We start from the raw sequence: 27667 nt of genomic DNA, 5'->3' as shown, positions 1-27667 counted from the left end.
TTAATAACCAGCTGATAATTATTTTTTAAGATTGTCATTCTTCAGTGTAAAACACAATTATACCATCATATATGTTAGATCAGCTGCAACCGGATCAGCTATTAAAATGCTGTTTACATGATAATATAATTGTGATACAATAATATTTTATATATTAAAACACTGAAAGAAACAATTACTGCATGTCCAGTGCTTGTTGCTTCTGATGCTTTGATAATATTTGTGGGATTTTACTGACTTTAAATACAATACTTATACTTGTGATTGAGTAGCCTATTTTTACACTGTTGTATTTGTACTTTAATTAAAGTATCTGAGTACTTGATTATTACTGCAGCTAAACATTCAAATTTAGACTTTAATAACGAAAAAAAAACTGATCTGTCTGAGCAGATGTGGGGTGTTTTCAATATAGGAAAAGAAAAAAAAATAGCAGGTATGTTCATTATTATTTATTTATGCTTCTTAAAAATATAAGAGTTTACCACAAATAACAAATTACAGTAATTTTGAATATTGATGTTGTTCATATTGTTGGGCTCTTTTCCTTCAAATTAGGAGCCCTTGTTTCTCTTTATGTTTGAAGTTAAAACATTTAATAAAACAGAAAAAGCTGGACAAGGATGATTTGTGTTGGGTGTGCAGGGCCACAGGTTTGGGACATAATTAATTAAAATTGTGCTTACTGGGGAAATATAATTATACAAACAGTTGTATTGTTACCCAACTCAAATTCTTTGGTTAACCGTCACAGTTCCACCAAACATGCAGATTTAAAGACATCAGATCAAGAGACGCTTGTTAATGGTGATGATGATGATGATGATGATGAAGATGATGATGGATGTACATCGTCTTTTAATATTTTAGTTTCTGCGTTTCTTTATTTATTATCAATCTAATGTAAAGTATTACACAGCAGCTCAGCTGATGGTGATGACGGGACAGTTATAAAACACAAAAGAGAGACAAAAAACCCAACACACTTTATTCAAATTAAATACGAAAAAAACCAACAGACTTAATTTAAAGAGGAAAACGCAACTCTTTAAATTTCCTTTGTGGATAAAGTGCGTATAAATCTGTATTAACCGCTTATAAACAGGGTATTGATCCTCTCTGCTCTTGGATCATCACTCGGAGATTTCCCGTCATCCTGCTGCGGGCTGGTTGCCATGGTAACCCGTGCTCTCGCCGCCGGCCGCGCGCCGCAGTGAGACGGAGGAGAGACGGTGAGTCACCGACACCGAGACCAGCCCTGGACAGCAACCGGCGGCCGGTAACCGACAAACTGACAGAGCGATAGACCGGAGACAGAGCTCCAGTAGCCCGTTAGCATGTAGTTTCCCGCTGTTGTTCGTCAGAGGAGTCGCGCGACGTCGGCGGACTGTTAATGAGACTGACGACGGGCAACCACCGCAGTGTTGCTTCAACCTGAGACAATACAGCAACTACAGCAACAGCAACAACAACCACAGCATTAATGTTCAACCACCGCAGTGTTGCTTCAACCTGAGACAACACAGGGACAGCCAGACAGACAGCAACTACATCTACAGCAACCAGACTGTTGCTGCAGTGTGGCTTCAGTCTGACAGACTCCAGCATGTAAGGCTACTGCACCCCCAGCAACTAGCTAATAAACTGTTGCTGTCTAATGACCACCATGTTGCTTCAACCTGACAGAGACTACAGCAGCCTGACCGACAACATCCAGGCTGCCAGCACCTAAACCTACAGTAACAACAGGTACAGCAACTATACAACAAAATATAAAGCAACTAGGCAACTTATTTTTTTTTTTTTACTACTGCAGTGTTGGTTCAGCCAACAGGTAATGAGTGAGTGAATGAATTAATCAGTCAATCAATGAGTGAGTGAATTAATTAATTAATTAATTAATTAATCAATGAGTGAGTGAATGAATTAATGAGTAAGTGAGGTACTGTAAAATCATTAGTAGAAACTGAGCAGAGACTGACTCCAGGTCAGGTAAAGGAGCAACATTTTTTCTGACTCCTCCACAGGACTGTTAGCTTAGCTTACCATAACAACTGGAAAAAGGTGGAAATTTAGCCTAGCTTAGTACAAAGACTGGGAGCAGGGCAAATCTGTCAGCTTAGCTTAACTCCAGTTTGTCTGTTTGATGTGATGAGTATGGTTTATAGAGCAGGTGTAGCAACAGGATATGACATCTACCCAAGGTTGATTATGTTCAGTATCAGTGGGTCCTGGTGGTCGACAGGGTTTAACATGTCACATGACTTTCCCTGTGTCTCCTCATTTACAGATGGGAAACACAAACACACCTACCTGTCAGTAATTAGAGGGCGAAGCCTGGTGGAGCTCAGGTGGATTTCAACCTCCAACTCCACACCTGTCAATCACTGAACACTCGTTTGTGATTGGTTCAAACAGACCTGCTTTTAAGCTCACTGTCAAAAGTTTCCTCAAAACTTTGAAAAAAAATACTCAAAATGTTTCAGAAACGCATTAGAAACCTTGAGAACCCAATCAGGGTTTTCACAGTTTTCAGTTATTAAATGATTCAGTCAGAAAATTGTCTCACTTTGAGCAGGTTTGTGTATAGGTTGTAACAGAAATAAAAAACTGTTAATGACGACTACAGATTAAAAAATACAAGCAAAACATCACAGAAATGACAACAGTAAAAATAAAAGTAAAAATGTTCTGTTTGTCGCTTTAACAGTGAATCTTTATAAAGACAAAAGTCATGATGTAAAATCAGATTGATCTTGTTTTCATTCAGCAGCAGCTTTAAAGTCAAACTGCTAAAATCAGTTTCATTAATGATATTTTGATCTGTGAATCAGCTGATCAAACAACATGTGACTGCATCTGACTCATCTGATTGGCCAATATGAGGTTCAGGAACAGGTAAAGCTGTTGCCATAGCAACGTCAGCATCCCCAGTGCCCCCCCCCCCTCAGTTATATAACAACTGCAGTCTATAAATATACCCTGCACACAGTGTGTGTTTCTGCGTATGTTACTGTGTTTGTGTGGCTGCCCAACAAATTAACATCAATAAAAACAATAAATCAGATCTGACAGATACGTTATTAATCAGAAGGTGCAGCATAAATTATAAAACAGAAACAACACGAGGACACACGCAAAGATACACTGTTAAAAACAGATTAAATAAACTAATAAAAACATTAAATACATTATTAAAAACACATTAAACACACTAATAACAAATATTAAATACACTACTAAAAACATTAAATAAATTAATAGAAAAAGATTAAATAAACTGATAAAAAGGAAGAAGTCTCTAAATTTCTTTTTATTTTGGACATTTTGTGAGAAAATTAATTTCTGTCTCAACAAGTTCTCTTTGTTCTTTGCAGCCATATTCTCTTGTGGCGACCAGTTTCAATCTAAGTTAAGGTTTGTTATTCTGTATTCTGTGATGGCTGTAGTTTTAAATTTAAATTAAGATGGGGAATTGGCCCAGCTTTGCTCTGCACCTGTGGTGTGGGCAGATTTTAAACTCAAGATGGATTTTTTTCAACTGGGTTTGAATCCCAGTGCTCTTGTGTAATTAATGGGTCAATCCTTCACTTTCACACAAAAGCATTGGCTCAATAATAATTCGGAGCATTTTAAACCAAATCTTTAAATTTAATATGAATTTTCTTATATTGTAATAAGATCTACAATCTTTATCTGTCTGTGCACTTACAGCTTTGACAACATGTCCTGGAGCAGTGATAGTTAGGCCTCGGTGTCTATACTCTACTGTATGGCTCAATGTTGTCTCTCCCAAATTAAATTGATATTTTTTAGTTTGTGCTCTTTTTTTTTAAATATAATTTTTGTTTAATCTAGATTTACTTTAATTGCCCAGTTTTCACAGTAATCATGGAGTATGTTCAAATTCTCTGTTTCCAAAAGCAGTAATAGGTGGTCCTCTGTCTAAGTCAAGTCCTGGGGCTGGAGATTTTCGAGTAGTTTGATAATTGGTAATCTGTACATTGAAAAGTGTAAGGGACCTTGATGAACCCACGGGATTATTTGAAAAACTAATTTTCTCAGTATTTACGTTTTAATCAACTCATATACTACCTGTCTCTCTCTCTGACCTGTCTCTCTCTCTCTGATCTTTCTGTCTCTCTGTAGATGGACGTCCTGTCAGACTCTCAGACTGATCAGCTGATCTGAAGTCAGGTAGGTCATCTCTGTGTAGGGAAAAAGCAGCAGAAACTGATCAGACAATCAGAGTCCAAATAACACCTCAGTTATAATAAATAATTATTCACACTGCTGTTCTGTTTATCTCACTGAAGGAGAGTCGTTTTCTTTGTCTCTCAGTCAGGTGACAGCCTCAGATTGAGTTAAGCTCTGCACATCACTGGCCCTCCCCTCTGCTTCAGGTGAAGACAACAGCTAAAAGGATGAGCCAGCTGAAGGAGGCAGAGCCTGGCCAGGAGCTGGAGGGCAAGGTAAGATCTCCCATCATCCTTCACTGCAGCATCAGCTCTGACAGAAATACTCTTCATGTTTGCTGCTTCTGAGAGTGTGAGTAAAATTTGGACAAACAGCAGGAGTGTGTAGCAGAGCAGACACTCACCTGTCCTGATGTGTTCAGGGTTATTAACCCTCTGTCGTGGTGTGTTCAGGTGCAGACCTGGGCTCAGTCTCTGGTTTACACTCTGGAGGAACTTGAGTGTAAAATCTGTTACAACCGCTACGACACCCGCAGCCGGAAACCCAAACTGCTGGGCTGTCTGCATCGAGTATGTGCCAAGTGTCTGAAGAAGATGGTCGACATGGGTGAGTTTACCCGACATCGACCCGAGCTGCAGACCTGAGACTTGGATTCAAGTCAGATGTCACAAAAATGAGGATTTGGACTTAAAAATGTCATATTTTATGGGTTGTCTGTAAAAGCTGCTACATGTAAGTTCTAGAAATTAACACAGTGCTAGCATGAGACTCTAAAACAAGCTCAGAGAGGCCTCCGACACCTCTCCACATTAAGATATGTTTAGGAGCAGGTTTCAACTCAAGCATACTGTAGCTTTCTTTAATGACTCTACATCTGGCTTGGACTTTATATGTGAACTCAAGTCAGACATCACAAAAATGAGGACTTGAGATTTGACTTGGTCTTGACTCCTGTGAGACTTGTCTTATGTGATATTTAACTCTGTAACAACTTGACTTGATTCAATACTTGAAAGAAAACATATTCAAGTTTAAAGTTTTCTTTTGCTTATGAAAACTGGTGACTTAACTTGGACTTGACCTGTCAGAACTTGTCTTGAATCCATTGTGAAGAGATGATTTGATGGTTCCCCTGACATCAGCCAGAGCTGTGGACTTGAGTCGGACTTAAGTCACAAAAAAAGAGGACTTGGCTTGACTTGAGGTTTTAATCTGGAAAAATCACAATTCCAAGTCTTTTAGAAGACTTGATACTTCCAGAAAAGTCTTGTTTCCTTAAGTCTGAGTCAAGTTACATGTCCAAATATTGCAAAAGACTTGAAGGAACTGTGACTTGACCTGAACTTGCACTAAAACCCTGACATTGCCCAATCAGCAGAGGTCATACCAACGGATCAATATTGATAGCAGCATTCTGCAGTCACCATACAACACAAAACACGATGACCAGTTAACTCTGTCTGTTCAGTTCACTAGAGTCAATCAGATCAGCAATTAACCCATATGACATCATCCAGTGCGTCATGTGACTCTTTTCTGATTTTTTTTTTCTGGTTCTCAGGAGAGTCGTCACCCTCCGTCATCAGCTGTCCGTTCTGTCGCCATGAGACACACGTCCCCGAAGAAGAGGTGAGACTTAACATTTCTAATGAAAAGGTGACAGTTCATGTAAGACTTTACTTTTCCAATGAAAACAACTTTACTTTTCTATTTTTAACAAGGAGATGAGACTTCTCCTCTTCCCTCCTCACCTCCAGATGTCAGACTGTGACGACCTTAAGTCAGACTGTCTTTTCTTCTTCTTCTGCTTCTTCAGGTGTGGTTGATGGAGGATGACCGACACATCCTGGCGGTTCTGTCGTGTCAGGACCGAGCCCGGCGAGGAGGAGGAGGAGCAGGAGGTGGGGGGGAGGTGGTGCTGAGTCCCACCAGTCTGACGGGTAAACTTACTCATCAAGTTTATTTAAGAAACGTTTATATTTTAAGTTTGTTCTGCCGAGTTATTAAGGTTATGATCTCCGTCTTCTATCAGCAGCAGCAGGAGGAGGTGTGGAGACGTCCCACCGCTCCTCAGACTGTCTGGTCATCACCATCATGGAGCTCCCTGAGGAGTCTCCGTCCTCAGACTCACTGAGCATGCTCAATGTGGTGGGTCTGTACCGTCCCCCTAGCCTGGACTCACTGCCCTGCAACTTGCCGGCTCAGAAGTGTCACACCTGGACGTCCCGCAGCTTCCCCCGCTGCCTGCTCGGGGTGCTGTGTCTGGTGAGTACATACAAGATCATTCAGACCAATCAACAAGAGTCAGACCAGTCTACACTAGTTTCACCAATCAACACTAGTCAGTGTTGTGCAGGTGCGTGTCTGACGTCCTGAAAGGTGTGTCATTGTGTCTGTGTACAGGTGTACTTCAGCTCCCTGCCTCTGGGGATTTACCTGCTGATGATTGGTCAGCTGTGGCTGGGCGTGGTCCTGGTCAGTCTGGTTCCCTCCACGCTGCTGCTGCTCGTCCTCTATGGGTTCTGTCAGTGTCTCTGCCATGAGCTGATGGAGGCACTCGCCACACGCACACACACGCTGCCATGATGACAAAAATAACACGACACGCTGCCATGAAGACGATAACAACACGACACGCTGCTATGACGATGACGACACACATGACAGGCTGCCATGACGACGATGACAACACGACACGCCGCCATAATGAATTGACAAGCTGCCATGACAACGATAGCAACATGACACACTGCCATGACGACGACTACAGGACACCATGACGACGACAACGAAATGACATGCTGCTAAGACGACGACAACAACGCGATGCGCTGCCATGACGACGACGACACACAACATGATGCCATGATGAAGACAGATGAAGACAGATGAACATATTGCCATGACGATGACAACACGCACTCTGCCATGACAACACAAGCAACAGCATAAACCCTAAAGAAACAACAGTCAGAACATGATACCTACACCTACACTACATACCAGAAAAACAATGGAACCAGAGGAACTCATCCAGAACAACAGAACCAGAACTACAACAACAACAGGACTTCACCTTAGGAACATCAACAAGAGGAGAACAGATAGAATCAAGAACATTGGAACCACAACTGAATAAATCCAGAACTCACCTGTAGACCCACCCATCTGACTCTTGACACACCCGTCCACTTTGACTTGGCCCCCATCTGAATACCAGCATTACCCCCACTCTGAGGCTACAGCCAATCAGGCAGGACCGGTGATGACATCATCACAGAGAAGAGGCGGAGTCTCTGAAGTTTTACTGTGAAAGTTTTTTCTCTCTGTTGCCTCCTGCTGGACAAACTGAGAACAATCAGCTGATCACAAACTGACTTATTTATCATCTTCCAGGTGTCCTGATGTTAAAGGACACCTGTCAGACTGAACCGCTGCACTGTGCAGACTGACAGACTTTAAATGATAACACTAATTAACCATGTTGGAAACAAACATGTAATTCTTTAATATGCGTAAATCTGTGACTGAGTCTAAAATCAACACTCGCACTGTTTATGAAACCCTCCTGTTCTCTGTCCAGAATCCAGTGCAGACAGAGGTCCAGGGCTGTCAGCCTAGCTTAGCACAAAGACTGGAAGCAGGGGGATACTGTTAGCCTAGCTTCATCAGAAGAGGAATAAACATCTGAGAGAGAGCACAAATTGTGAGAGCAGAATCAGATTGTGTGTTCAGTCCTGATCTGTGATTTTTGAGTCTGCTCAGGTTCTGGTTCCTGGCAGCTGAGATCACAAGAAGTCACTCACCAACAATTTTAGACCAACAAGCTGCAACATGACACAGCAGCATCTGGACGTCGGTGTCATGAATTTTTCAAAGTCCACACGAGTAAAAAGGTCAGCTGCTGAATATATTGCACGTCTGTAAGGAGGTGAAAGATGTGACTGTTTACGATGACACAATTTACATACTTAATGCCTAGAAGCCTCATTGTTTATCCTTTAGTTTCAGTTTTTGTGGGTGTATTGATCTGCACTGTAGACTGAAGATCAGCCAAATTCAGATGCCGATGCCATCACCATCACCTGGTTAATTCTGTTATAACCGTAAATATTGGATCTGAAAATGCTCTGATTCTGAATATAACCACGGCAAATAATCATTATCATCATTATTATTATTTGTTTGAAGCGTTTTCTTAAATCTCATATGCAGTTGTTTCAGATCACAGGACACCAAACCAGCACACATTGGGCTCATTAGATTTAAATAGACTGAGTTTTTGTTCTTTTCTGATAGAGCCAAGCTAACAGTTTCCCTCGACATCCAGTCTTTGTGCTAAGCTAGGCTAACAGTTTCCCTCTACTTCCAGTCTTTGTGCTAAGCTAGGCTAACATTTTCCCTCTACTTCAAGTATTTGTGCAGAGCTAGGCCAACAGTCCTGGATTAGACTGGTGAGTGTGGGCTGTTCCTTTAAGGTTTATGTCTTTATAAAGTGCCATCGTTTGATTTGATGTTTGATTAATGAGTCCTGTGATAATGATGATGATCAGGTGACATCAGAGGACACCTACTGATGGTCAGCTGACCTGTTGTGTCATTTCCTGTCTCTGTAGTGGGCGGAGCATGTGGAGGATCAGCTGTGTTTAGTTTCAGTGATAAAAATTTATAAAATCAAATAAAGTACAAACACAGACATGACTGATCACTGTGTAACATTTTTTAATAGAATAAGTTAAAACAACTAAGTAAATAAACAACGTACAAAATTAGCAAATGGAACTGACATTGTACCATTTTAGCTAAGCTTTAGCCATCATAATGCACAACATTAGAAGCTAACACTTGTACAAACGATAGCTAGCATTATGTATAATTGTAAAGTTAAGAATGTATGGTAGACAAAGTTAGTTGTTAACTGATGTCTACTTTTAGTTGGTTAACCCAGCAGCTAGTTAATCTTTAGATCATTTTGTATGTATTATTTTGTAGCAGTGACGAGGACATGACCCAACAACATGACACAGCACTTTGTTGATGTTTGCCCAGTTAGCAACAGACAGACTCCATCTTCAGAGACAGAGTTGAGTTCACCTGTGAACACGCAACTAGTCTGAACCCAAAGATTTCATTATTTTCATACTTTTGATACTAACTAGTTTATTAAGCTTGTGCAACACCAGTGACCTTTTTGTTCCTGGATGGAAACAGCTAAAACATTTGATTAACTGACCCAGGTCAGTCTATAAATAACATCTATCACCTGTCATGATGCAGCCTCCCTCGGCAGGTGAATCCATGAGGTTAGCCTGCTAAGGGTAAAAGAAAGAGCCCCCTGGGAGATGCTGAAGCCAAGCTCGAAGTTTCAGGCCTCAGCTGGCCTCCAGGCTTTAATTAAAAACACTGGTGATCCCCAGAGAGGAAAAGAAGAAGAGTGTTTATAGAAACCTACACGGTCCTCCACTACAGAAGAAGAAGCTGGATGGAGTTGTGATCGGCAGCAGGTAGGATTGGTTTTATTCCTTATTCACAAACTTTTCTTTATTTAAAAACTTCAAACATCTCAGTGAGTGGGCAGACAGAGCAGAGTTAAAGAGATTTAAAGTTTGTCTAACAGAGAATAATGGCTTCATTTTATGATTTAGATTGTCTGACCCCAGAGTCACTGCTATGGAATCGTCAGGATCCTTAAAAATATTGATATTAAATGATGCTTACAGACTGACGGGAAATTGCATCATCTTAAGATAAAATGTGTTAATTATTATCTATGTTGATCATTTTCAGTTCTTAAAGCAACATTATGCAACTATACTACCTTTACATAACAGCTTAAAAATAATTTTGATGGTACATTGACTTGTAATAGGGAGAACGGCTCCTCTTTAATTCCCACTCGTGCCCCAAACACTTGTACTTGCACAATGAAACTTTGGTTGAACAGGTACGATCTCTCTGATAAGTGCGTAACACATTACGGCACCACTTCACAACGTCACACACCGCCAACTATGGGTCTTCAAATAGTTATACGAAGTAAAGAGAACATCTAGATCTGCATTTTAGCACAAATTCTGTGGACTCTGATATTTTCAGTCAGTCAGATTCGCCGAATGCTGACTTGAAATAAATGGACAGCGTAATTGCTGGTTTGTACAGAGATTATGATTTTATTTGTTGACTGAGCAGATGACCTAACCCTAACCCTCCAGTACCCTAACTGTTATTAACATTGGTTGAACAGGTGAGTTGACAGATGTAGATGAAAAGGTGTGGGTGGACAGAGGTAAATTGACAGGTATGGGTAGAAAAGTGTGAGTGGACACGTGGAAGGACAGGTGGGAATGGACAGAGGTAAGTTGACAGATGTAGGTGGACAGGAATTCTGTGTGTTGAGTGTTTCAACTGAAATGGATCTGGTTCTGGTTCTGACTCTGTGTCTGGACAAACCAAATACTTCTACAGCACATCAGGGTTTAGATTCACAAATGAAATAAACTAATTCCTCTTCATCAGTGGCCTCAGGTATTCTTTAGATGAGTGGTTTCCAACCTGTGGGCTGTGAAGAAATTGCAAGTGGGTCAAAAAATAATTTGCAAAATAACTCCTTCCATTGTTTTTTCTTTTTCTAGTATTAAGGCCCATCACTGTGATAAGCCAATGATAGGAACTTATGTTGTCACTACTGGACCACAGTTTGCTGTTTCAGTATGATTACCCACTAAAACATGACATACATTGCTAAAACTGGAGTATCAAAATGGATAGCTGGTTAGCAACAGGAAGATTTAAAAGGAAAGAGACAGATGGTGAATTGACAAGTGATCCCCCCTCCTCAGTCAAACAAAAAAGAAAAACTGAGCTTCCCCTCTTTCAGTTCAGTCCTGAATGTACGATCATTATCATTAAAATAAAAAGTGTCTTAGGAATGTATTATTTGACGTCCATAAGATCAGATATGGGCCACCAACATTTTTGAGATTTTCAAGTGGGCCACGAGTTGGAAAAGGTTGGGAACCACTGCTTTAGATAAAAACATTACAAAAACAATGGTTTTATCAGGTTTCACATTTTAACATCAGAACTATGTTAAAGACCTGAGTGAATGAAATGAATGAATTAAACCAGGTGAAGCAGCTGCTATAGATCCATAGACTTGTCACTCCTCACCTTTCAGGTGGGCGATGACATCATGAGTCGGTGGCGTCGTTCGGTGGATGAGCTCGCTGCACGGCGCCGGCAGCAGGGTGAATGCGAGCGAGCGCAGGAGGCTCTCAGTAGAGTCACCTCTTGTTTCCAGCAGCTGGCGGCATCGCTCGGCAGCTCAGCAGACTGCAGCTTCCTGCGAGACGAGATGGACGAAACGAGGGTGCTCGCTCATCGGATCTGCAGTGGTAAGCCTCGACACTACACCTGGACTTTATATACCTGTTCACACATTAGAATATACATCTGTCTATAAACTTTTCTGTTGCAACTTTCTCTCTCTAACCTGTCTGTCTTTGTGTAGGTCTTTCCCGGCGTCTGGTGCGTCTGCTGTCAGACTGTGACTCCAACCCCTCAGGTATAGAGGACAGGCAGGTGTCAGAACGGCTGTGGGTTGTCTTTCTGTCAGCTTTGGAGAACTTCCTGTCTGACCTCCATAAAGCGAGCGATCTGATTGGAAAGTTCCCTCTGACTCAGCGCTATGACAGACGCTCCTTGGTCAACACAGGTCAGCTGTTGCACCTTTACTTCTTACCTTTCTTACTTTACTCCCTTCCTTACATTCTTACCTTAGCCCCTTTCTTTACATCCTTCATACTGAGTGTCTGGCACTACCTCAAAGATCTGGAGAACCTCTTCAAAGACACTTGTCTGCTTCTCAAGGAATCCTGGAAAGATCCTTAAATTCTGGTCAAAGATCCATAGATACTCCTCAAATACACCTAAAGCCTCCATTTGAAACACCTCAAGGGTCATGTTTAGGTCCCACACTCCTTTCAAGAACTCTCTGGAACATCTTCAAGAAGACTTCAATGGGCTCTCCAAGAACTTACACGGTCTCTTCCAGGTTCCTTGAACCATTCTAAATGATTTCTGGTTCCCTGACATCTTGCCTTGGGTGCTTCTTTTTCAGGTAGAGCCTAGAACCTCCTTAGGGACATCAGGAACACCCAACAAGACACCAAAGATATCTCTCTTTCAAGGAGCCTTTGAACTTCCTTTAAGGACCAATGGACGTTCTTCAATGACTGTCACTCTCTTTCCTCTCCAGGATGTATCGATGGCATGGTGGGTGTGGCAGCCCGGGTGGCTTTAGTCCAGGTGCCGTGGCTCACTTTGGAGGAGCAGCCGAGTCCTGATCTGAACAATCACATCGGAGGATTGGAGGCAATGCTGAGTGAGATGCAGCTAAGGGTGAGACAGAGAACACTTCCTGTTTAAACAGATGGAAGATAACAAGAACATGATATAGGGTAGAACTGGGTCTTGAACCTGATGGGATTGTTTTATATCTGTTGGTGTCCTGTACCGGGGGGGGGGAGTATCTCGTACCTGGTGGAAGTGTTCCATACCTGGGGGAAGTATCCTGTTCCCGGTGCAAGTGTCCTAATCCTGGGTGAAGCATCTTGTTCCTGGTGCAAGTGTCCCGTACCTGGCGAGAGTATCTCGTACCTGGTTGAAGGGTTGCGTATTTGGAGGCTCTTGTATTGGGAACAAGTTGAGGTACGAGAAGGTACGAGGTACACCCCAGGTACGAGACTTGTACCTTGTACTTTTCTTCGTACCTCAACTTGTTAGGGAGTATCTAGTACATTGTAGAAATGTTGTGTATTTGGGGGGAAAATCTTGAAGTGTTTGTATTTAAACTTGTGTGGGGGTTCTGCAGGTGCCTGTTGCATTCTGGTCAGTGGAAGCGTCCCAGCCGGCCTGGGCCGAAGCACGCGGTGAACTGGAAGAGCTGGATGACAGCCTGGAGGACCTGATGGAGGTTGAGGTCGCCTCACACAACAAAAACAAGATGGCTGTCTGTTGCCAGCCACCGTGCTGCGGACTGGGCTGTATCAGCTAGAGGCAGTAGGACGGGGGAGTCCCGGCTCACACTGCTGACATCAACATGATCTGGCCGCTGGTCTTTGAATGTGAAGCAAAGAAAAAAGATTTTCATAGAATCTGGAATTAACTCATTAGACTCTGCTGTTGCCTATGAATAAATGTTGAGAATGTATTTTTAAGATAAATTTATGACACTGATAACTATTCTATTCTTTTTGAGAATTAAACTGTGGTTATAGTCTTAATTTTCAAACTTACAACCTATTCTGTAAAATAAAAGCACTTGATATTTATCTAAATAAAAGATATCCTGCCTTTCATGTAAGAACTGCATTAACAGTATAAGGTTCAGAGGTTCAATCTGATTTTAGATGTGAACAGCAAGGGACACCAGCTGATCACAGTTTGGCAATTCATTAAAAATGCAAATGTTTTAATTAGAACATGATAGAGACTAGATTGTTTATTTGACAAAAGTGTCTCAACCAAAGGGCCAGGCACTACATTTTTTCTGGAGTGAGTCAGTTGAAGAAATACAATAAACGTCTTTAAAGGTTTTCTTACACAAAATTAAGAATCCTACAAACATGATGAGCTGTACCATGAACGTTTGCTGTTCCTCTTCCTACTGAGACCTGTAGCCTTCTATGAAGCAGCAGTTGAGGTTAGCGAGGTAATTTAAGGTTTAACTCTGGGTTTTCAGGATTACATGCTGCAGTAAACCACTTCCTTTTTTCTCCTCTTTGACATTATTTTTAACTTTTCTGCATTTTATGTTCATAAGTTTGTTCATCATCAGACAAAGGGAAAATACTCCACTATATATACACACACACACACACACACATATATCGTTGGCATTACTTAAATCATTTATTAATGAATGATTATTTCTTAGTTGTGTGATCATATTTACTGTGCAACAGTTCACTGAACCAGCTTCATAGCATATTTACCAGAATGGCCAAGGTTAGGTTCAGTTAAACCAGATAAAAATATATGTAGTACAGGTGAAAAAATGGCATTAGCCACTGTGCTAGGTGAAGGGTAGCACAGTGGCTAACACCAATTAAAAGTGAAGTATAAACACCAGTTTGACTTGTAAAATGTTAAAATGAATTTTAACACTTTACAGCATTGTAACATTTAACATTAAGTAATTGAAAATCTAATGTACAAAAAGTAGAATTTCTCCTTCAGTAGAGAAATCTGAACACTTCTGTTATACCCATCAAATAGTCCATCACTGTTTGCATGTTGAATTAAGAACTTTATTGATACATCGAGGTGAACAAACATAAAAATATTGTACAAACACAGAAGACAGACAAGCAGAAGAACAATAAAACAGGGAGGTGCTTATTTCTGGAAGGTCGAGTGTAGATGAGCTTTAAAGGCTGAAAGAGACAAATCATAATATTACATTTCATTATACATATTAATATTATTATAAACTGACATAAGATAATGTCGAGCTGAGATTAAAATGAACATACTGCGCTAATGATGAAAATGAAAAAGCAAAATGACTTTTGATGGCCATTTAAATGATGTGACTGACTGAATTATAAATTCAGCATGTATTTTCAGTGTAATCTGTGGCAACTGCAAAAAGTCCAATCTAAGTACAAAAAGTAAAAACCTTAAATTTGAAACACCCACATAGAGTACCTAAGAACTGTACTTTAGTACTGACGCTTCTGGGGGCGTGTTGTGTGTGGACCAAACTATAAACACGACGATCGATCACTTCTGTATTATATCTAATGTGTCCAGGCTCTAATGTAAAATCTGTATCTAAAAGCTACTGTGGTGAAGGCAGCAGCTGCTGTGTCATCAACCTGCAGAGTTTGAATGTTTCTCACCTTCCTGATCGTCCCAGAGTTCAGCAGCAGCAGTGTTCAGAGGACTCTCATTGTTGGGCTCTGAAAGGGAATAAAACATCACCAGTCTGCCACAGGCTGTTCTCTGGCTTTAATAAACATTTACAAATATGCACTATCAGCATTTCAAGAACGAGGTGTAAAGTGTGTAAACAAAGTGAGCTGCTCTCCTCACTTTGTTGGCTCAACTTTAATTTGTCGTTTGTCCAATTGAGATTTTCTAAAATCCTGAAAAAACTATTCAAACAACATCATATGTCTTTGCAACTCAGATGTAAACGTCCTGTGAAGAGTTGATGTTACTTTTTATTTAAAGAGTCAGAAGATAAAAAGGTCAAAAGTGCATAAATAATGGTTGAGATGAAGATACTTTAAAATACACAGACATGAAACACATGTTGATATGATTCAGTGTGACTCCCACTTCCTGAGGATATCATCTTCTCTGATGTCCATCCAGAATAAACCTCTTTCTGCAGTATCACACTAATCCAGTGGTAGTTAAACTTCATCCATGGTTACACTGCAAACTGGAGCTGATCACAGCTGACTTGCCTACTTTTAATGGAGTCAGTTTGATGTGAACAAATATAGACTAAAAACATAGTGGCTAATTAAACCTTAACTGCACCAACATTTTTACCTGCTGGCCATTTAAATTCAATGTAATGTTTCCTCCTGACACCTCAGTATGTCTACATGTATGAGCAGCACAAAGATTAAAGTAGTTTTTAGGTCTGAAAAGGGAAAAGAATTGAGAAAAAGTAAAAAAGAAAAAAGGAAACCTTAACCCTAGCATGCAAGAGAATTTAAGACTTTTAAAACCTAATTTTCACAAGGAAACTGAATTTATTCATTTTTAAAAGACTTTTCAGGAGCTGCATGTTGATTATTTCATCAGTTAATGTGTTTCAGATAAAGAAATCAGGAGTCTGAACTAGTTATACTGGTTACCTCCCAACAGGCTCTGGATGGACAGTAGGATGGAGCGGACGTCGTAGAGCGCTGACCACTTGTCCTTCAGTATGTCAAGACAGATAAATCCCTGTTCGTCCACATTGGGGTGAAAACACGGAGTGACAAACTTCACACGAGGAGCCTGATATGGATAACCAGCAGGAAAGTCCAGAGACAGCCGGTACCTGAGACCCTCATATACCTGAAAGACACACACAGGTAAACAAACTGCTTCCTCCACAGACTAGTTGCAGTGTAGCTCTTATGTTATATCTAACAGATCTATCACAGCCGCGTGTGAACCTACCGTCCCCTGAGCTCCGTCAATGGTTCCAACCCATTTGAAGAGATTATCTGATTCTGGAAACGCTGAGATGCCTTTATCACCCGACATCTGCAACATCAGAGTGAGACAGGTCACGGTGGCTTTGCAGAATACTTGGTTATATAGTGAGAGATGTACATTCATATTGCCCAGCTTATCAAAATCAACATTTTAGATTCAATATTAAGTCAATAGGAGTCATCACGCCCAAATGGTCCCCCCACATGTTGCTACTGAGAGTTTCATTTGGTGCGTGGGCATATGAGCACGTTTTCATGCGTGATGTGGTGTGATCTTCTCTGAGCTGCAGTTTATAAACGCTGTATTTCACTCTCTCGTCTTTCAGACACAAAGTCACAGAACAGGCCAAGATCAAATTTGGAGAGGAGAGAACAAGTTTACAGGCTCTGGATGCACAGGAGAAGAAGATCACAACATGAGACCTTAATGTGAGTGATGTCTGGTTACCATGGTGAGCCCAGTGGTTTAAAATGAACCAGGACATGGTCACTGTTAATAAACAGAAATAAAAGCTGAACTCACCATTAGAGTCATGAGCTCCTGCTGCAGCCTGCAGACATGGACACATGTTAAACATCTGTTGCTCGACTTCAGTTTCACATCCTCACATTTCTCCAACATTCACCCTCATTTACACAGAACACAGATACACATGCAGCAATTTATCAAACCAAAAACAATCAAGAACTACTTTGATAATTGACCAATTGTTTCATTAATTTGCTGGTTCAGCTTCTCAAATGATAATCTGCTGCTTTTTTGTCATACATGACAGTTGGCCAGACAAAGCAAAACATTTTAAAACACACCAACTTGGATTCTGGGAAACTGGGATGGATTTGATGTTAAATCAAGAAAATGACCAGCAGATTAAACTGAAGAAATTACTAATTGCAGGAGGACGATGGTCTAGTTGACAGAACAGTGATCAGAGTAATACATCAGGTATCAGGCAGGTGTGTGATCTACATTAAACTAACTCTGGGGCGCTGTGTGGCGTAGTGGTCTAAGCAGGCGCCCCATGTGTAGAGGCTACAGTCCTCGCTACAGTTGGCCCCGACTCGAGTCCCGCATCGGACGGCCTTTGCTGCATGTCATTCCCCCTCTCTCTGCCTCCCAATTTCCTGTCTCTCTCTACTATCCTGTCCAATAAAGGCACAAAAGCCCAAAAAAAATATACTAAACCCAGAGTTTCTGCTGTCAGTCACAAATATTCAGTGATAACCAGCCACCAGCTGTATGACAGTTTCAATGTCTAGACACATTTCTAATGTACATGTCGATGGAGCAGAGGCTTTACTTGCTTAAATTACTCGATTGCCACATGCTGCCTTTTACTTACATGTCTAAACAGTGTATATATATGTTCTCTACAGGCACAGCAAAGCCAGTAAAACTTCTGAGCACACCTCCCTCGGTTTCTAGAGCTGTTTAGTGAGAGTGCAGGGCTGCATGGTGCTGCAGTTTACGTGTCAGTACAGTCTGTCTCACAGCTGCTGTCATGAGCCTGGATGTCTGTTTACTGTGTTGTAATATAATGAATCCTGCTGGTCAACATAGTGTTGATTAGCTTTGATAAGATTTATCTTGGTTCAGTTTCTGACAACTGAACTGCATGTAAATGAGAAAAACTGTTGTATTTTGTAGAAAAACAGGCATTATTCTGGGACAAACATGAAAACATCATCCCAAAAGGTGAGTTAGGGTGGAGGGAACATCATGATTTGGGGCTTTGTCACCTCTGGTCCTGGACAACTCCCATCATCATGGGAAAAATTAATTGTCAACATCAACGGCATCACTTTTGCTACTGGCTTCCACACTACTAGAGTTTTTGAGGGCCCTAAAACTGAGACTTTTGAAAATGCTGCTGACCCCCGTTTTAGTTTGAAAAATCCAGGTTGTGACTCCCATTGATGAACGCAGCATGGATAATTCATTAGGAGCATTGCTGACCTTGTTGTCTTTGCTAGCTGCTGTTGTGCAGTTAAATTCTGCATTTTAATGCTTCAACTGCCTATTCTGTTCCTCGTCTGTAGTATTTTCTGCAACTAAACAACTACTGAGTAGACAATTTCCTGCTTGTTTACACTGGCACACGCGCTTTCAGGTGTGTTAATATGGATGGAGAATATTTCCGATGCAGAGCTTAGTGGTCATCTGGTCGGAAATCATTTCATTTTAAAACGAAAAGCATATTAGTGGGGATGTAGCCAAAAATAAATATACTACAGAATGACCTGTAGAAAATCCACCTTTTGGAGTGGCCCATTCAGAGCCCAGATGTTAGTCCGGTAGAGATGCTGTGGAATTACCTGAAGAGAAGTCACACCAGACATCCTAAGAACATGTTTGAACTAAAACAGTTCTATAAAGGAAGAATGGTCCAAAGGTGCTCCTGAATAATGTGTAGGTCTGATCAGCAGCTACTGGAAGAGCTTATTTGAGGTTATTGGTGCTGAAAGAGTTTGGACCAGTTATTAAATCCAAGGGTTCACTGACTTTTTCCACCAGCAGTGTGAACATTTATAGGCTGTGTTCAATAAAGAAACAACTAACTTAACACTTGTGGTCTGGACTGTGTGTTGAGTGAGTTTCAGGCTCCAGATGTGAGCTGCATCAACATTCACTAATTCACCAGTTAAATCCACATCCCTGGTGTTGCCCAGTCTGGAGGATCATTTCAACCCAAATACAGATACTGGGCTGTTACAAGCATTTTTCATTGGGACAAACAAACACAGGACATAGGACAGAATGACCGGACCGGTCGGTTGTTTATCTTACCGTTTGGACACCGAGCTTCTGGCCGCGCTGCCACCGCTTTCGCTGCCCTTCAGAGCGGCCGTGGAGGAAGCTGCAGTCGCTGCAGGGTCCATATTCTGGGAGGCCATGAGTGCAAATGGTCTGGTTACTGCTGGATACAGACAGAGACAGAGACACGGGGTCACAGCGGGACAAACACCAACACACAGCTCTCACACTGCGGATACACTCCTTAGATTCTCCTGTTAAATTCAGCAGCAGCTAAATGTTAGCTATCGGATATAGCACTGAATGACAGTCACCAGCGAATTCGTCAGCTATACAGTCCTGTGTCTGTTAGCCGGGTAAAAACAGTCCGTCAACCAGTAAAGTCGGTTCGTTAGCAGTTCGCCTGTTTTCGCCCCAGTACTGTTTTAGCTTCGTGCTAGCAACATTAGCTTAACCGGCTAACTGGACGGGCTCTGGTGTGAGTCTGTTTCCTATGGGACAAACACCGAGCGGACAAACAGCCCGCTGCTGCAGGTCCACGCGAACACACAGCAAAAAAAATGATCAGGTGTATAAACCAGGTGTTACACCTACCTGCGGGACTCACCGTGTGTCGGGGTGTTCGTGGTCCGAGCTGCAATCTCTCTGTTTCAAACTGAACACACTCCCGCCCCCCGGTTTAAACAGACTCTCCCTCACACTAACGGCCAATCAGCGCCCGACTTTCAAAAACAAACCACCTCCTGCTGACCAATGAAAAGGGCGAGCATGGAGGGAGCATCGCTGTGATTGGGCAGGAGGAGCTTCCGGAACTGAGCAACCAAACTGATCAAACCAGGAACAGTTGACGTAGTGCGTGTTACTTGTCGATGTTTAAAAGGGACGTTCAGAGTGACGTTCCTTTTTGCTTGACTGTTGGTCTCAGTGTTTGATGGGGCCACCACCTAATGTCACTTTACTGAGTTTTTTAGGATAGAGTGACTATTCAAATGTGGTCAATTGATCTTGACCAAAGGACTGATCTCTGTAGTCCTTAAGTTTTGAAATATGATATAATTCCCGTTGGAAAATTTCACCTTTGGTATCAGAGGTGAAAACTAATATATGTTGTTGCCAGTCTGAAACTGCAGCTGAAAACATAATGAATGTTTTACAAAAGCACTTCCTCTGTGGACTCTGAGTTTTATGTGCACAATCACCAGACCAGCACATCTCGATAAACATAAATAAACAAACCACACATATGAAAAGTGTCATAAATTCACATTAAAGTTAATTAGATTTCTAATATCAATTACCAAATGCAGCTTTCACCAATCTCCCCTTTTTCCCCACAAATACTATCGAAAAACTTTACGTTTGTGGAGCTTTGGGTTGAGATTGGTTTGTCTCAGTTCATTCAGGTACAGGTGTGTTGAATAGTCATCACCGGTCATCACCTGCTGAGCTGAGCTGCTGAGATCAGCTGCTGTTCCAGCTGCAGTTATTCCTCGGACGACTCCTCACCTAGACTCTGCACTGAGAGAGTTTCGACGAAGAAGAATGAGCCGGAAGTCATCGTCTTATTTTGAAGTAGTGTTTCTGGTCGATACCGCTCACCTCGCGCTTAGAGAAGATGAACGCGCCTCCAGCCTTCGAGTCATTTCTGCTGTTTGAAGGAGAGAAGAAGATCAGCATCAGCAAGGACACAAAGGTCCCCAATGCCTGTCTGTTCACTCTGAACAAGGAGGACCACACGCTGGGCAACATAATCCGAGCGTAAGAGGCTAACGACGCTAACAGATTGCTAACAATGCTAATAGAATGCTAAACACAGAGCTAACAGGATGCAGGAGAAGGCTAAAAATAGCAGCTCTTATTGTGAAACTTCTCTTTCTTTGAACCAGAATTATTATATAAATAATAGACAATTAGTTCTATAAACTGAATTTATCAGAATGAACACAGATCAGTTCACAGAGCTAATTAGTCAGTCATGTGAGAGTCAAACTAAACTGAATGTGTCTTAGTTTGTACAAAATAAGTCACCTGGAGACGTCAGCTGGAGGCATCATTTAAATTACATCTTTCACTATCTTTTGACATTTCATTGACAAAACTGTTAATGAAGTAAGTAATCAACAGGTCTAAAGTTAAGTTTAGTTGCAGTTCAACTATTAACCACAGATATTGGATTACTGAGGCCAATATAAATAGACAAATTATTTTCTTTATACAGTTCTGAGCATAAACACTTTTTATTAAGGTTCCCTAAAACATTTTTAAAAGAAATGTACTAATCAGGAAATTTTACAAAAATAAAAAAAATTATAAATACATGTATTTCTGCTATTTGTTAAATCATTTTTCAGCAGACAGATAGCCTACAGATAAATCTGTACTGAACTGACAACAGATCATACAGACCAAAATGTGATGGCAAATATGGACCAACGCACTGACATTAACAAAATAAAAGTAGCATGTTGTAGAACAGCAGTTAGCTGCTACATGAGCTGAAATCAACTGCAGATTTAAAGATTTCACACTAATAACATGAACTTTTTTAAACTGATGAGTCTATTTGGTTTAAAAAATATATGATGGTTATTCACTCTTTAATCAGTCATGATCAATCATGTGATTAGTTGACAGTTGCCCTTCAAAGTGAGTATTACACCTGACTGATCAATATGATTATGATCAATACCTGATCATGTGTGTGTTTCTGTGTCAGTCAGCTGTTGAAGGATCCTCAGGTTCTCTTTGCTGGTTATAAAGTTCCTCATCCTCTGGAGCACAAGATCGTCATCAGAGTACAGACCACACCTGACTACAGTCCACAGGTAACACACACACACTTTCAGAGGCCTTTTATTTTGAAAGGTTGAGCTGTTTCATTGACAGGAGGCGATGTGTTATTGACAGGAAGCGTTTACGAACGCCATCACAGATCTGATCAGTGAGCTGTCTCTGCTGGAGGAACGCTTCAGAGTCGCCATCAAAGACAAACAGGAAGGGATTGAGTGATGCCCCACCACTAATGATGATGTCCCAATGTTTCTGTTTGTTTATTTTTATAAATAAAGTCTGTAATGTCAAAACCTGCAGGGTGTGGTGTGTTGCCTGTTTACCTGTCTCTCAGGTATGTTGATGTCAGAGTGGACTCATCCTGGACCAGGACCAGTCCTGAGGTGTGGATTCTGATGTTTATTGTTGTGTGGCAGAAGAAGAGCTGATTTTACAAAGTGCAAAAACAATGACATAAAATGAAAAAGGTGTTCAAACCTCCCAGTCTGAGCCAGACTGATCTAATTCAGGTGATGAACAAACAACAAACACATCCTCTTGTCAGAGACAGTTTTAATTTCATTTTTTAAAAACAGTAAATAAAAACTATGGGAGGAGTCAATCAGTTCAGAGTCAGGTGGTCACACGAGCATTTTCTCCTTTCTGACTGGCTGATTGTTTATCCAGTACCTGGCTGTTTTTTACTATGGACAGCAGGTGTGTGTGTGTGTGTGTGTGTGTGTGTGTGTGTGTGGTGGTGGGGGTCAGAGGTCATGTGTTCATTGAATGTTGGGGGTCAGAGATCAGAATCTCTCTGAGCCTCCATGGCTTTCTGCATCTTCTCCACCATCCACAGAGGAACAGTGAACGGCTTCATCTCATCCATCTTGACGTCTGGACAGTCCCTGAACACACACACACACACACACATAGACAGTTGTTACCATGGTAACTACGGGGAGGAAAACCCTTGGAGGTGGTTACTGTGGAGACAGACAGATGACATCAGACTCACTTGTACTCGTCACTGCGGGAAAGATCCTGGATGTCCTCCTCAATCAGCAGGTAGGCCTGAACACAGACACAAGTGTTATAGTGGTGCGTTCAACCTGGAAAAACCTGGATTCTGGACTTTCTTAAATTATTTTTTTACATATTTGACATGTTATAGTTCCTATGTTTCTTCTCACCATCTTCCCTCCTGTTGCTCTCATGTGGTGTCGCTCTGCCAACCACTGCTTGTCCTTCGCATCTGCAGCATACTGACAAACACACACACACACAGACAGATGATTATTAAACTGCAGCATATACACAGCAACACCACATATCTGTTTGTTATGAACACAGTACAACACTGCTCTGTGTGAGTGGTTACCTTGAACAAGTCCGCGTGTTTGATGTAGATTCGTCCTCTGGTCCCACCCATCCCCAGCGCCCTGCACAGTGACATCACAGTAACAGGTTCACAGTGAGTCTACCTGTGGATCTCCTCTCAGAATATTCCTACTTTGCTGTCCACGTGGAACATGAGGAGTTTACATCTACCTTTGCATCTAAATATATCAACAACAATGAAAACACTCGAATACAAGAAAAAAAAAATCATCAGTATTTTTCCTCTAACTGAAATGTAAAACCACATAAACAGGACACTGATGTTTCTGACTAAACACATGGACTCCTCCCTCTCCTTCTGCTTTAGTTTCATTTGTTAAACTCATTTGATGTTGCTGTTGTGTCATCTCTGTATCTGCAGCAAACTGAACTGTGGCACTTTAACAGGGCAGTAACACCCCACATATGTCAACTTGTAAATAATGAGTAAAAAACGTGTTGTAGACTCACTTGTTTGCTCTGGAACCGAGAACAAATGTGCTGCTGTCGTTCAGTCTGGACGGATCCCACTGAAACGCAGAAAAACAGGTAAGTACGCGCTCACAAACATACACACTTTGGGGGGTGACGAGGGACGTGGAGGACGAGATACAGGTACAAAGAACATCAGACCCATTAACAAAATGGTAAATTTTATCTCGCAGAACATGGTAGGTGTTGATCAACTGCTGCCTTGATCGGTTGGTTTGTTTGTGTTATTGCATGATTTTCAATGTGTGACTTCTGATGCTAACATCTGTCAGGTTTCTGACTGACAGCTCCTGAGGTGTTCAGACTGATGAAACCTGGAAATAACAGATACACATTGTGCTGTTATAGGTGTGCAGAGACACCACAGATGTAAAACCCGTTTTCAGGCTCACTTTTATGAACAGTTCCTACAGTATCAGCTGCTTTGTGGGTGTAATGCACCTGAATCTTCACACCTGCAGTAGTTTTGACTGCATCTGAGAACACCTGAGTGAAGGTCTGTGAGTCCGTCAGGTGAGATCTGACTTACCTTCGGTCCTTCTCTCTTGATGGGATCGGACTTCGGCTTCACTCTGAGGACAAACAGTCAGTGAGTTAGTCAGGTGTGATAATCTGCCTGGATACTGATGATGTCACCTGTCAGATACTCACTGAGAGGAGAAGGTCAGAGGTCGATCAGAGGAGGCGGGCGCCGCGCTGGGACGAGTTTTTCTCTGAGTACACAAAATAATCAAAATTATAAAACTTACACCTCCACCTGTCACACACTCGTCACACCTGACCATCTGACATGAGCGATGTTTCTGTCGTCACGAGAAAAATGTTTCTCCTCTTTGGAAATGACAGTTCACACTTTTCAAACCCTCTTTGACTGTTGATCTTCAGACCTGCAGCCTCTCACTGCTGGAGTCCGTTTTACCCCCAGATCAGTTTGAGTTGGTTTTACAATATTTAAATAAAGAAATGTGATTTTTTTTTCTGTTATTTTCTATAATCAGTTCTGTTGAGCAGGAAACCACATGAGTGTTTAACCCGCAGACTGAAGGTGTTCCCAGCAGAGTGATGGTCAGAGGTCACACTACCTTCTTGAGGAGGGGGCTTCCTCTCTGATTGCAGTCGTCATCACCAGGTCTGGACCTCTGTCAGGACACAAAGAACCAGACCAGAATCAGAACCACACCTGTTCCTGATGAGCTTATGGTTCAGTTTGAGGGTTCCTACCTTGATGGTGACATCTGGCCCCGCCCTCTTAACCTCCCCCTCTGGAAACAGCTGTTTGGCCTGGTGATGACATGATGACAGAGGAAACCACGGTAAGCACAAAGACACAGACAAACAGGTGAGGTCAAAGGTCAGATCATCTCATGATCTCAGTCAATTATTTTTTCTGTTTATGATCAGAATATCCAAGACAACAGAAAGTAAGCTCACATTTTCCAGAACATTCCTGCAGGCCTCTTTGATCAGCTGATCGGTCTGAATGTCTTCTCCCACGTTCTCCTTCACATTCTCCGCTGCCTTCTCAAAGAACTGCAACACAAACAACAACAACAACACCTGCTCACACCTGGTTACCAGCCGTGACAGCTGGGCTGGTATTATTTTCACCTTGTGTGTGTGTGTGTGTGTTACAGATGCTCATTTTGAATTTTTTTCTGACCGATAGCCAACGCTTAACAAACTATTAATCTGTGAACTGACAATATTAAAATATATTATTTAGAATAGATGTAAGATGGTATCTACACACAATATCAGGAACTATCAGTTTCATCAGGTCACATTCCACTGAGAAAACTCTGCTTTTTATCCAAAACAAGAATAAAAAGTGTCAGAAAGATGAAAACCACAACAATCATCTGTATCTGAATCTGTCAGGAGTGACCTCTGACCTTCTGGTACTTCTTGAACACAGCCATGATGTCATCGTTGAAGCTGGGCTGAAGCACTGCCCTCAACAGGTCCATGGACACCTGGGGATCTGTGTAGCTACACGCACACACACACACACACACACACACGCACACACACACACACACGCACACACCTGTAGATCAGCCGACTGATGTGAAACCACCAACAGTACTGTGTCACGTCACCTGTGTGCCTACTGCAGGTCTGAACTTCCACTGGAAACCATTACCACACTATTCTGAAACATGTTTACATCACAGCCTCCTCACGCAGTGATTGGTCAGGTGATGATTGAACACTTGTCAATGCTATGAATGTGTTCAGGAGAGACTGTTTCAGACGTGGTCAAAAACAACATGTTATGTGAACTGGTTCATACCACAACAAACTGTATGAACCAGTATAAACCAGTACTGACCTGACTGTCATGTGTGAGCGTCGTCCTCTTCTGTGAATCTGTCTGTGTTTGATCATCACGTTCCATGGCTTCTGCAAACACAGAGAGAGGAGGAGAGAGAGAGTAATGCTGGTGAGAACATGTTGTTCACCTCAGAACCACAGCGCCAATCACAGCATGTTCTTTGGATCCAGTGAGAACATGTTCTTCACCATCCACCACCACAGCGACAGTGAAAACATGTTTTCATCAGAACCAGAGTCCTGACCAGAACATGTTCTTCACCTGACAGAATGACAGCAACGGTGAAAATATGTTCTTCAGCTCCAGTGAGAACATGTACATCACCTCACAGAACCACAGTGACAGTGAGAACATGTACATCACCTCACAGAACCACAGTGACAGTGAGAACATGTACATCACCTCACAGAACCACAGTGACAGTGAGAACATGTTGTTCCCTTCACCGAACCACAGCAGCGGTGAGAACATGTACATCACCTCACAGAACCACAGTGACAGTGAGAACATGTTCTTCACCTCAAAGAACAACAGCGGTTCTTCGGCCCCAGTTAATACATGTCCTCAGCTGTCGGCTCCTCCAGAACCGAACACCGCTCTCGCATCATTTTCAGTTTCTTTCTTTTCCGGATTTGTTGTTTTGAGTTTGTAGGACAATTTGTAGGACAGCTTTAAATGTAGTAAAACATAAGCATTTCATGTATGTGTTTTAATGTAAAAGCAAAATAAAACGCATAACACATCTTAATTCGGGTTAGCGGCGAGCTAAAATAACCCGTTAGCCGCCTTTAGCTCCGGTTCTTACCGGGTTCTGCTCAGGCTGTTCCTGTACGTCCTGCTCCAGCCAGTCCCGTCCTCCCTCACTGCGATGGGCTCCCATGGTGGACACGGTTCTGATCCGTTTCAGTTGGATCCGGGTCCAACCGAGAAAACTCTAGTGGGCCGGGATGAGTTACGCTAACGACAACTCAAGCTAACAGCGGAAGCTAATGGTGTTTACTCAAGCTGATTTAATAGATTGCCGTTCCCGGACTGTTGTCGGAGTCAAAGTGATGAGTGATGCCAAGAGGGTGACAGATGATTATCGATAACCTGATAACCAATAATTAACTCTGATTGTTTGACGTTTGTTTCCAGGAAATTGCTCTCGTTTCCGCTGGTGTGAAGCTAGCAGCTGCGACGACTTTTCCAGGCACGTTTCAAAATAAAAGCACCAGATACATAAATCTAAAGGCGGTTTTATTTTGTGTTGTAAACATTAAACTCACGGAGTGCATTCTTCCTGGTTTTAAACACTAAAATTTACATGGACCTGAGACAAAAGATGGCTGAAAAGAAAACTGACAAGCCTTTTCTAAATTGCTTTCACAGCAATCCCACTTAGAGGCCTACAGCACAATAACTAACATGTTATTAAGTATTTCATTTGTATTTTTCACCAATGTACCGAGTTTCTGTTAACATATTTGTTCTGTGTCAATACAAAGACAAATATTTTTAATACATATATATATATAT

The 27667-nt window shown here is 41.7% G+C and overlaps 5 protein-coding genes across 12 annotated transcripts; 3 read left to right on the top strand and 2 right to left on the bottom strand.

Moving 5' to 3' along the window:
* Positions 1-1214: 1214 nt before the first annotated feature.
* LOC111656514 (E3 ubiquitin-protein ligase RNF182) lies at positions 1215-8895 on the top strand. 2 transcript variants are annotated; one of them, XM_023408244.2, is made up of 9 exons: positions 1215-1608; positions 1687-1749; positions 4150-4197; positions 4342-4472; positions 4650-4803; positions 5759-5826; positions 6014-6137; positions 6230-6462; positions 6601-8895. In XM_023408244.2, exons 4-9 carry the CDS (start codon positions 4425-4427, stop codon positions 6781-6783), a joined length of 810 nt encoding a protein of 269 aa, XP_023264012.1. In that variant the 5' UTR covers positions 1215-1608; positions 1687-1749; positions 4150-4197; positions 4342-4424; the 3' UTR covers positions 6784-8895. The 2 variants fall into 2 exon arrangements, with proteins under 2 accessions (XP_023264012.1, XP_023264013.1); XM_023408245.2 differs by having other exon boundaries at positions 1215-1749; positions 6233-6462.
* Positions 8896-11389: 2494 nt separating this feature from the next.
* On the top strand, positions 11390-13316 carry LOC111656518 (regulator of G protein signaling 9-binding protein). The gene is made up of 4 exons (XM_023408249.2): positions 11390-11591; positions 11708-11911; positions 12455-12597; positions 13070-13316. The coding sequence occupies exons 1-4, from the start codon at positions 11390-11392 to the stop codon at positions 13250-13252; spliced, it is 732 nt and encodes a 243-aa protein (XP_023264017.1). The 3' UTR covers positions 13253-13316.
* A 1169-nt stretch (positions 13317-14485) lies between these two features.
* On the bottom strand, positions 14486-20716 carry LOC111656539 (ubiquitin-conjugating enzyme E2C). 7 transcript variants are annotated; one of them, XM_087174509.1, is made up of 7 exons: positions 20616-20716; positions 19210-19339; positions 16945-16972; positions 16384-16470; positions 16074-16278; positions 15102-15161; positions 14486-14633 (listed from the first exon to the last, which is right to left on the bottom strand). In XM_087174509.1, the coding sequence occupies exons 2-7, from the start codon at positions 19314-19316 to the stop codon at positions 14596-14598; spliced, it is 525 nt and encodes a 174-aa protein (XP_087030635.1). In that variant the 5' UTR covers positions 19317-19339; positions 20616-20716; the 3' UTR covers positions 14486-14595. The 7 variants fall into 7 exon arrangements, with proteins under 7 accessions (XP_087030635.1, XP_087030636.1, XP_087030634.1 ...); XM_087174510.1 differs by having other exon boundaries at positions 19210-19336; positions 20616-20696; XM_087174508.1 differs by lacking the exon at positions 20616-20716 and adding an exon at positions 20534-20556 and having other exon boundaries at positions 19210-19336.
* A 17-nt stretch (positions 20717-20733) lies between these two features.
* polr2j (RNA polymerase II subunit J) lies at positions 20734-22263 on the top strand. The gene is made up of 3 exons (XM_023408280.2): positions 20734-20934; positions 21893-22001; positions 22084-22263. The coding sequence occupies exons 1-3, from the start codon at positions 20792-20794 to the stop codon at positions 22183-22185; spliced, it is 354 nt and encodes a 117-aa protein (XP_023264048.1). The 5' UTR covers positions 20734-20791; the 3' UTR covers positions 22186-22263.
* A 240-nt stretch (positions 22264-22503) lies between these two features.
* On the bottom strand, positions 22504-27339 carry LOC111656538 (deoxynucleotidyltransferase terminal-interacting protein 1). The gene is made up of 13 exons (XM_023408275.2): positions 26955-27339; positions 26147-26217; positions 25707-25803; positions 25246-25344; positions 25036-25095; positions 24897-24953; positions 24466-24527; positions 24344-24386; positions 23794-23852; positions 23324-23384; positions 23136-23207; positions 22961-23016; positions 22504-22850 (listed from the first exon to the last, which is right to left on the bottom strand). Exons 1-13 carry the CDS (start codon positions 27027-27029, stop codon positions 22742-22744), a joined length of 921 nt encoding a protein of 306 aa, XP_023264043.1. The 5' UTR covers positions 27030-27339; the 3' UTR covers positions 22504-22741.
* Positions 27340-27667: the final 328 nt, after the last annotated feature.

This window comes from Seriola lalandi, unplaced genomic scaffold (assembly GCF_002814215.2).
Source record: "Seriola lalandi dorsalis isolate HSWRI2012SDOR001 ecotype SW California unplaced genomic scaffold, Sedor1 jcf7180002054358, whole genome shotgun sequence".
Classification (NCBI taxonomy): Eukaryota; Metazoa; Chordata; class Actinopteri; order Carangiformes; family Carangidae; genus Seriola; species Seriola lalandi.
The sequence above is the reverse complement of the archived record's forward strand: the minus strand, read 5'-3'. Positions and strand labels throughout refer to the sequence as shown.

Coding starts and splice junctions, on each gene's coding strand:
- polr2j (XM_023408280.2), top strand. CDS start 20,792: ATGAACGCGCCTCCAGCCTTCGAGTCATTTCTGCTGTTTGAAGGAGAG. Junction 20,935..21,892: donor CTGGGCAACATAATCCGAGC/GTAAGAGGCTAA, acceptor TTTCTGTGTCAG/TCAGCTGTTGAAGGATCCTC. Junction 22,002..22,083: donor CACCTGACTACAGTCCACAG/GTAACACACACA, acceptor TGTTATTGACAG/GAAGCGTTTACGAACGCCAT.
- LOC111656539 (XM_087174509.1), bottom strand. CDS start 19,316: ATGGCCTCCCAGAATATGGACCCTGCAGCGACTGCAGCTTCCTCCACG. Junction 16,279..16,383: donor TTGACGGAGCTCAGGGGACG/GTAGGTTCACAC, acceptor TGTGTCTTTCAG/GTATATGAGGGTCTCAGGTA. Junction 15,162..16,073: donor CATCCAGAGCCTGTTGGGAG/GTAACCAGTATA, acceptor ATTCCCTTTCAG/AGCCCAACAATGAGAGTCCT.
- LOC111656518 (XM_023408249.2), top strand. CDS start 11,390: ATGAGTCGGTGGCGTCGTTCGGTGGATGAGCTCGCTGCACGGCGCCGG. Junction 11,592..11,707: donor CGCTCATCGGATCTGCAGTG/GTAAGCCTCGAC, acceptor GTCTTTGTGTAG/GTCTTTCCCGGCGTCTGGTG. Junction 11,912..12,454: donor ACGCTCCTTGGTCAACACAG/GTCAGCTGTTGC, acceptor TTTCCTCTCCAG/GATGTATCGATGGCATGGTG.
- LOC111656514 (XM_023408244.2), top strand. CDS start 4,425: ATGAGCCAGCTGAAGGAGGCAGAGCCTGGCCAGGAGCTGGAGGGCAAG. Junction 4,804..5,758: donor GAAGAAGATGGTCGACATGG/GTGAGTTTACCC, acceptor TCTGGTTCTCAG/GAGAGTCGTCACCCTCCGTC. Junction 6,463..6,600: donor TGCTCGGGGTGCTGTGTCTG/GTGAGTACATAC, acceptor GTCTGTGTACAG/GTGTACTTCAGCTCCCTGCC.
- LOC111656538 (XM_023408275.2), bottom strand. CDS start 27,029: ATGGGAGCCCATCGCAGTGAGGGAGGACGGGACTGGCTGGAGCAGGAC. Junction 24,528..24,896: donor GAAGCCCCCTCCTCAAGAAG/GTAGTGTGACCT, acceptor TTGTGTACTCAG/AGAAAAACTCGTCCCAGCGC. Junction 24,387..24,465: donor CCTCTGACCTTCTCCTCTCA/GTGAGTATCTGA, acceptor GTTTGTCCTCAG/AGTGAAGCCGAAGTCCGATC.